This window comes from Physeter macrocephalus, chromosome 14 (assembly GCF_002837175.3).
Source record: "Physeter macrocephalus isolate SW-GA chromosome 14, ASM283717v5, whole genome shotgun sequence".
NCBI classification, from domain to species: Eukaryota; Metazoa; Chordata; class Mammalia; order Artiodactyla; family Physeteridae; genus Physeter; species Physeter macrocephalus.
The window spans coordinates 680,899-689,531 of record NC_041227.1 but is presented as its reverse complement, the minus strand read 5'-3'; the positions used below and the strand labels follow the sequence as shown (position 1 = coordinate 689,531).

At 64.8% G+C, this 8,633-nt stretch overlaps 1 protein-coding gene across 1 annotated transcript in view; it reads left to right on the top strand.

Annotated features, from left to right (window-relative positions):
* Positions 1-8,633, top strand: part of COL20A1 (collagen type XX alpha 1 chain) — a 29,940-nt gene that overhangs the window by 15,960 nt on the left and 5,347 nt on the right. Inside the window, 16 exon segments of the mRNA XM_055090662.1 lie at positions 252-390; positions 1,617-1,759; positions 1,936-2,045; positions 2,484-2,579; positions 2,581-2,643; positions 2,734-2,811; positions 3,350-3,436; positions 4,141-4,194; positions 6,113-6,166; positions 6,292-6,345; positions 6,646-6,699; positions 7,519-7,590; positions 7,999-8,034; positions 8,133-8,199; positions 8,348-8,352; positions 8,459-8,525. Coding sequence (XP_054946637.1) covers positions 252-390; positions 1,617-1,759; positions 1,936-2,045; positions 2,484-2,579; positions 2,581-2,643; positions 2,734-2,811; positions 3,350-3,436; positions 4,141-4,194; positions 6,113-6,166; positions 6,292-6,345; positions 6,646-6,699; positions 7,519-7,590; positions 7,999-8,034; positions 8,133-8,199; positions 8,348-8,352; positions 8,459-8,525 — 1,179 coding nt within the window.

The following is an 8,633-nucleotide window of genomic DNA, read 5'->3' as shown; positions in this document are numbered from 1 at the left end:
GGGGGCGGGGGGGCGGGCACCTAGGGTCGCAGGGAGGAGCGGGCTGCGGGCGACGGGGGCCAGGACGGCGCTGCTCGCGTGCCCTTCCCCAGGTCGGGATGGAGGGAGAAGGGCGGGGAGCGGGCCCCCGAAGGCCTGCGTCTCCCTCCCCGCCTCTGCTGCCCCATCTCACGCGACACCTGGCTTTCTTCTTTGCCTCCTGCCCCCACCGCCCCCCCGTCTCTGATCGTCCCTCGCGCCCCCCTCCCCAGGCTTTGACCTGATGGCAGCCTTCGGGCTGGTGGAGAAGGAGTATGCCTCTATCCGTGGCGTGGCCATGGAGCTCTCGGCCTTTGGCCCCGTCAGGACCTTCACGCTCTTCAAGGATGCTCAGCTGACCCGCCGGGCCAGGTCGGGGCGGCGTGGGCCTGGGAGCAGGAGGGCGCCCCGCGGGGGTCGTGGGAGGGGGAGTCCCCCAGGCCCAGCGGCTCCACCCCAGAGCCAGCCAGGGAGACTCCCGGCGGGGGGACGTGGGCTCCGGGAATCCGGCTTCCACAGATGAATAAATCTCTTGTGGGCGGATTGAGGCCACGGTTGGGGGGTTCCTTCTCCCCACGTGGCCCAGGGATTGACCAAACTTGCAGACGTCTGGGCGGGGGCCACCGAATTTGTCTCCTTGAGAAGTCCTGCCTCCTCTGTGCTTTAATTTGATTCTGCAAATATCCGGGGTCTGTAAGAAACCACTGCTTTGTGACTCACCTCGGTCAAGGGTTGTGATGACCTCCGAGGTCTAATAGTCACCCCACTTCGTATATGGAGGTGTCTTTCATCACTCATTGGAAGTTCCACACGCACAGCGTAATTTTTCTTAAGCTAAAATGTTTTACGTTGCAAAGGTAAATCACGTGCTTTATGATAGAAATTTTAGAAATACAGAATGCAACCCTGGGGCTGCTAAGAGTGGAAGGGGCTCCTCCCGGGGTCAGGAAGGCTCCCCAGGAGGTGGCAGAGAGTAGGAGAGAATGGGAGAGGGCAGGGCACTCAGGAAAAGGAGCAGCACATGCCAAGGCCCTGGGGTTGGTTCGCTTAAAGAATTGCAGCAATGAGGCTGGGCTGTGTCTTCCAGGCCCTTGGTTATCCCAAGAGCAAAGGAAGGGCAAATAGGGAGGCTGCAGGCCATTAGGAGCAATTTTATTGGGTGACTCAAGACCCTGTTCCCTGCCCCTCCCCACCGCTGAGCACCCGGGTGGGCATGGCACCAGCACAGACCCCAGCTGCCCACCCAGTCTGAGCAGCTCCCAAGGGCAGAGCTGCCTCTGGGCTTGTGGGCTCCTGGCCCAGGAGACAGGCTCAGAGACTTTGCTGGGAGCCCTCGACCCGCACCCCCCCCACCCATGCAGAGACCCTGAAGAACGATCATCATGGACACTGGCCGTGGTTCCTGCTGGGCCTTGGGGGAGCTGTTCCCTTTGAAACCTGACAGGCCCGGGAGGGGAGTCCTGCCCCTGACACTCGCCGCGTTTCTCACGGGGAAGCCGAGGCAGGAGAGGCCCAGCCTGGCCCTGAGGACCGCGCTCTGCAGTCCCCGGGTCCGGCCTCCGCTCAGGCCTGCGGCCGCCCCTGCCATGTCCCCACAGCGACATCCACCTGGCCACCCTCCCCACGGAACACACAGTCGTCTTCCTCCTGCGCCTGCTCCCCGAGACGCCCCGCGAGGTGTTCGCGCTGTGGCAGGTGGCGGCCGAAGACTTCCAGCCCGTCCTGGGGGTCCTGCTGGACGGTCAGTTGGAGGGGAGCGGTGGGCCCAGGTCACTCCTCAAAGGCAGGGGCCACTGATGCGGCACGGCCTCTGAGGCTTTGCACACCCATCACGGCCCGCACCCTGCTCTTCCACTCTGGGTGGGTCCTCCTGCCTTCCGCCTGGGGGTCTCACGTGCTCCCTGCCCTGCCCCCCAGCCAGCAGAAAGTCGTTGACCTACTTCAACCGTGACCCCAGGGCCACCTTGCAGGAGGTCACCTTCGACCTGCCCGAAGTGAGGAGGATATTCTTTGGGAGCTTCCACAAGGTCCTGGAAGGTCCTGGAAGGACCAGAGCATGTGCCTCCCTGCCTAAGACCCTCCTGGCTCCCAAGTTCTGGGACAGACCCCCCCACGGGGCTCTGCAGGACACAGGCTGCCCACCCCCCGTCACCGTGGCTCCCCCTCTGCTCCTGTGGTCCTCTCTACCCTGGACGTCCTTACCTTAATTTGGGTCAAAGAGCATCCAGCCCTTTTTCCTGCGTCCCGCAAGTCCCTGGGAGCGGCTGTGCGGGATGTCATTTGGTCCAGAAGGGAAACTGAGGCCCCGCGAGGGGCGTCTCACGAGACTTGGGGTGGAGTCAGGATCCTGACCCCAGGCCCCAGGGGATGGTCACCTGCCCCTCCCCGCTCTGGCCCTGGCCTGTGGGCCTGGAAGGGAGCCCTTCTTGGCCCGGGGCCGCGGGAGACCTCCTGGTGTCTCCCAGGTGCACGTAGCCGTGGGCCGCTCCAAGGTCAGGCTCTACGTGGACTGCCGGAAGGTGGCTGAGAAGCCCACAGGGGAGGCCGGCAGCCTGCCCACCCGCCGGCTTCGTCACGCTGGGGAGACTGGCCAAGGCCCGGGGCCCCCGGAGCAGCTCAGCCTCGGTGAGCCAGACAACCCGGGGCTGGCGGACCCCCTCCCGCCCCCTGACCCCGCTGCGCCCGGCCGACCCTGCGCCTCCCCCCTACCTGCAGTTCCAGCTCCAGATGCTACAGATTGTGTGCAGTGACTCCTGGGCAGAGGAGGACAGGTGCTGCGAGCTCCCGGCTTCGGTAGGCGGGCAAGTGCCCACTGAGGGCAAAAGAGTCTGGGGGTAGACTGGCCATCCAGGTCACTGCTGCTCTGGGAGAAATCCAGACAGTCTTCCTGGAGGAGGCAGCCCCCGGGGCTAGAGCCGGAGCTCAGGGCGGCTGGATGTGTGTCCTGGAGGCCCTGAGGCAAGGCAGGCTGCAGCAGGCCCGGAAGCCCCCAGCCCCAGGGGTGGCTGCTTCCATGTACTCAGGGCCACTGCCCTTTTCTGTGGGCACAGTTGTGGGCAGGGGTCCTCACCGACTCCCCTGGGTGCCCACACTGGGCTTGGCCATGCTGGTGGCCTGCAAGGGTGTGAGAGAGGGAGTCCCGTTGGGGTCTTGTGCCAGGCAGCTGTGGGGGTGGGCACCCAGGACCAGGTCCTCCCCCCTCCCCCCCAGCCTCCCAGGGGTGGGTTTGGAGGCTCCCTGGACCCTGGTGTCCGTGGACGCCCTGAGCTCTAGGGTCGAACAAGAACTGAGGAAAGGGTCCGTTTAATGGTGGGGGTCTCCTTTCTCCCAGAAGGATGGAGAGACCTGCCCTGCCTTCCCTTCTGTCTGTGCATGTTCCTCGCAGACCCCTGGGCCCCCGGGCCCCCAAGGACCTCCTGTGAGTCCAGCAGCTCCTCCCTGGGGTGACCAGGGACTCCTGGCAACACCTTGCTGCCAGTGGGGATGAGGGTGGCCCCCCCCCATGCCCCAGCAGCCGTCCCTAGGCCCACCTCCCAGATGGGACAGACTTCATGAGTGTCCTGCCCGCCTCTTCCACCCCCTGGCCCACGAGTCCCCGCCTGCAAGCCCCTTCCTCCGGATGGCTGCCCTCTCCCGAGCAGGCCCCTCTCTGGTGTCGGAGCCACATTTCCCCGCTGGGATGGGGGTCCGGGCCCAGCAGTCTGCAGCGCCGCGCTGATCCCTGGCCATAAGTCGCAGCCACGCAGGCAGCCTCTGTCCTGGGCGCTCTGGGCTGTAGGGTAGCCCTGGGGGGCCTTTCCCCAGGCCTCCAAGGAGGAGGAGGCTCCAGGCCTGGACCCCGCTGTGGGGCAGGTCCAGACCCTCTGGCCGCCCTGAGGCTCCAGGACCCGTTCTAGCTGGTGGTCCACAGACCTCACCAGGGAGAGGCCAGGGCTGGAACCCAGACCCGCCTGAGCCCGTGAACGCGGTAACCAGTTGGCTGTGGGAGGGCAGGGTGGGCCAGGACGCCCTCGCCTCCTGAGCCCCTTCTTCTTCTCCCCCTAAAGGTGGGGACTGGAGTCCAGGGCACTGCTGGGGAGGCCAGCGTGCAGCCCAGCCTCAGCCTTGCTTGTGCCTCTGCAGGGCCACCCCGGGAGGGTCGGAGCCCCAGGAGAGCAGGGCTTCCCAGGGCCCAGGGTGAGTTGTGAGGCGTCCTGGGGGGTGGTGTGCAGGACTGAGCCCCCCGCAGCCCAACCCCAGGCGGGAGCAGGGCCCCCCAACCGGGCTACGTTGCCCTCCCCGCGGGGCCCCAGCCTAGGGACCACGTGAAGGGCAGTCTTGGGCGTCTGGCCAGGACGTGTGTCCTCTGCCCTCAAGTGTGTTTCTCTCACCAGTGGCTCCACCAGCTTTGAAAGTTGCTGGTATTTTCTTGCTGGACTCATGGCCTCCAGCCCCCGCTCCACCGGGTTATCTCTTCTTCTTCGCTCGTGGGGCTCTAGGTTTAACGGAAACACCTGTGCCCTGAGTTGTGACTAGTTTACCCTGTTGTCTTTTGACCTGGTTTACCATACGTGTCTCCAGGCAGATTTTAGAATCACCTTTGTCTAGTCGACTGCATGGGTCTGTCTCTACGGCTCTTGACTTTTGCACCGTGTTTAAAGGCTTTCCTCAGTCTGAGAGGGCCCCCCTGCTCTCAGTCCCTCCTAGTGCTTCTAGCACCTTCCGACACAGAACGTGCTTCCTCCTCCCTCCCCAGACCACTGCCCCGTGGGTCCTCCCACGTGTTGAGTAGCCAGCCCCCGCCAATTTCAAATGCAGCCTAATCACATCACGAGTTTCCACGGACTCCAGAGTCCAAACGGCTGCCTCAGACATGGATCCTGGTGTCCAGCTCCACCATCAGGTTCCCCAAATCCTCTGTCCTCTCTGTGTATGATTTTTGTGCCCCATTTATTATTCAGTTATCTTATTTGCAATAGTTTTTTATTTTCTTGGAATTTCTTGGAATGGTTTTCTTGGAATTTCCTGGTTTAAATTTACATCACCTGTGAAAAATCACTTCACTGACTCCAATTTTCATTACACTCGTTTATTTTTATTTTTATTTTTCTCGTTTATTTGTCTGGTATGGTGACACTAGAGAGTTTGTCAAAGAACCACGGTGATAGAAGATGTCCTAATCTTGACTTCACAGAAATGCTTCTGGTGTTTGCTGGTTGAGTGTGGGGCTGGCCTGGGAGCTGAGACAGATATATTTTGCCACGTGATAGTCAAATCCTACCCTTATTTTGTTAGGAGATTTTAAAAATCAAGAATGGGCGTTAAATAAGATTTAGTGCCTCATCAGCTGCTGTGGACACAAACAAATCATTTTTCTTCTTGAAGCTATTAGTTTGGTGAATGATTTAACCTCTCCCAAACTCTGAACTACGCCTGCTCCCGTCAAAAGCTGGCGTGGTCACGGAGCATTCACTGCCCATTTAATGGGCTGCAGGCTGCTGTGCGCTCAGGGTTCATGTAGGATTTTCGCATTGATATTCACAAGTGGGAATGCCTGTGGTTTTCTTTATAGAGTTTGGTGCATTGATATGCATGACTCACGTGATTATTTGAAAGCAGTCTTTTTTTTAAAACTGCAAATCAAGCAGTTTAAATGGCGTTAGTGTCATCTGTCCCTTAGAGGTTTGGTAGAATGTTCTGGTGTCTGGGCTTCAGGGCTCTGTGCTGGCCCGTCCAGAGTCGGCCCAGCTCCTGGCTATACAGTGGGGTCGTAGCAGGAGCCCTCCCGCCCAGAGTGGTCTGCGAGGGTGAAGATGCCTGTGACGGGCCTGGGTCTGGAGACCATGGGCCGGCGGCAGGGCGGTATCGAAGGAGGGGCCGCAGGAGGGGCCACATGTCTTCTCAGCCCCACCACACACAACCCCCACCCCGTGTCTCCAGGGAGAGCCCGGGCCACCGGGACGGATGGGACCCGAGGGTCCTGGAGGTCAGCAGGGGTCACCAGGCACCCAGGGCCGAACCATCCAGGGACCCGTGGTAGGTGTTGCCTACACCCCAGCACCCACCCCCCGCCCCTCTCCCCGCACCCTCCCGCCCGTCCATCTTCCGCCTCCAGGGTCCACCAGGGGTCAAAGGAGAGAAGGGAGACCATGGACGCCCCGGCTTTCAGGTAGTGGGTCAGACCACACTCGGAGCACAGCTGCTGTGTGCTCAGGACGGGGGTCTGGGGACAGGGCCTCCCCCTCCGGGTCGGACCTCGGCCCAGCCTGTCTGGCTGCCTCTGTTCTATTCCAGGGCCACCCCGGCCTCCAGGGCACCCCTGGGAAGGTTGGCGTCCAGGGACCAAAGGTGGGAGTCCTCCAGCCTGGCCGGGAGGGTCTGGAGATGGAGGCTGTGGTGGGGCTTCCTTCTCTGCCCCACACCCACCTCCCCCGCTATCCTGCCCCCGCCGGGGCCTGGCCGGTGGGAGGGGAGCGTCAGCCCACAGAGACTGGGGCGTGAGTGGCCACTGCCCGGGGCGGGGGCAGGCCCTGGGATGGACCAGCCTCAGCCCGGCACGAGCCCGTACCCCCCACGGCGGTGGGTTTTGGGGGTCACCGTGGGAGGCGCACCTGCCTCTACCCCGCCCACCCCTTCCTTTGCCCTCAGGGAATGAGAGGCCTGGAGGGGACTGCTGGCCTGCCCGGACCCCCTGGCCCTAGGGTGCGTATCGCCTCCTCCGTGGGCCCCCAGCACCACTCACCCCAGCGGCCCTCCCCAGGTTTCTTGGGGTGAGCTGAACAGTGACCGGGGAGGCCTGTCGGCCCCAGGCTGGGGCCTTGTCGCCGGCGGTGCTGGGCGCCTGACAGTCCTGGTCCCAGGAGCGCAGCAGCCGCGCCCCCCACCCCCCGCTCCCCGCTCCCCGCGTCAGGCGGGTTGGTAGGAGACGCCGCCGTTCCGCACGGCACGAAGGCACCTGGGGTCCCGGCTGCGCCTGCCTGCGGGACGTGGTCGGGCCCCCTTCTCCCTCTCCGCCTCCAGAAACCCTCACCCCGCGGCCCAGGCCGCCCTGCTGGAGGGCTGGGGGCCCCGCCGCTCACTCGGAAGCGCCTTCCCTCCCAGCCTCGTGTCCCGGGGGTCAGAGCGGAGCTCGGGCTGGGAGCTGCTCGGAGTGGGGCCTCCGGGGCCGGCAGCCCAGACCCGGCCAGGATCTCCCGGGGGTCGGCCTCGCCGGGTTCCTGGAAGGCCGAACTGCCCCTCCTGCAAGAGGCCACCCCCGGGGGGCCCGTCCTGCGGTCACACCCGGGCTACTGGGACGCGGGCGGGGACGTATTAGTGCAGAACTAGCGACAAGGGGCGGGGCGTGCGGGGGCGCTGCCTGGGCGCGGGGTGGGTAGGAGGCACAGCCTGCAGGAGGCTGGGGGCAGGCTGAGGGGGTCCCCGTAGCTTGCCTTAGCTTGCTCTTGGTCCAGGGCAGGCGGGACCGGAGGGAGGGGCCGCCGTACGGGAGCTGCAGACAAAGCGGAACCCCCGCCTTTGCAGGGCTTCCAGGGCACGGCGGGGGCCAGAGGCAGCAGCGGGGAGCGAGGACCCCCGGGGGCTGTGGGGCCCACGGTAAGCCCCTCCCTGCCCAGCCCGCCCGCCCGACAGCAAGGGGGGGTCACGTGCGTGCAGATTTGTCCCCGCCGACCGCTCGGGGTGCCCTGCGACCGGCACGTTTGTGGAGCGAGCCCGGCCCAAAGGTCGCAGGGGGGAGAGCCCAGGCTGCCCCTGCCCGCCCGACAAAGACGAGGTGGGAAGCAGGTGAGGGGACGTGGGCTCTGGGGGCCGCGGAGGGGCAGACCTGGGCCTGCAGGCTGGGTGGGGCCCGGGGGGCAGGGGAGCTCCTTCTCGCAGCGGGAGAGCTGGGTCCTCTGTCCTCTGGGGACTCCTGGAATGAGTCCTGCACGAAGTGTTCAGCTGGGGGGCGCGGTGGGCGGGCGGCCGCGGGGTCCAGATGCTTCTCCTTTTCCTCCCACCCAGGGGCTGCCGGGGCCCAAGGGGGAGCGAGGACAGAAGGTGAGTGTGGGGGGTCTGGGGTCTGGGCCGCTCCTGGGGAGGCACAGGGGACGCGTGCTGCTCAATCCCCTGGCCACGTGGCCCGTCCTCCCTTGCAGGGCGAGCCACAGTCCTTGGCCACCATCTACCAGCTCGTGGGCCAGGCCTGCGAGTCTGCCATCCAGAGTGAGTGGCCCAGCCTCCCGTGAGGACCCCAGAGCCTCCGTCTTCACCCGGGAGGGAAGGGACGCCCGGCGCCCGGTCATTAGCGAACCCAGCCTTGCGGCCGTTCTCCTGGCCCTGCCCTGGCCCCTCTGACCGTCCTCCCCCGCAGCGCACGTGCTGAAGCTCCACGAGAGCACCCGGCCCCCCCCCGCCCATCTTGGAGGCCCAGGGGACGCGTGCTGCTCAATCCGCTGGCCACGTGGCCCGTCCTCCCTTGCAGGGCGAGCCACAGTCCTTGGCCACCATCTACCAGCTCGTGGGCCAGGCCTGCGAGTCTGCCATCCAGAGTGAGTGGCCCAGCCTCCCGTGAGGACCCCAGAGCCTCCGTCTTCACCCGGGAGGGAAGGGACGCCCGGCGCCCGGTCATTAGCGAACCCAGCCTTGCGGCCGTTCTC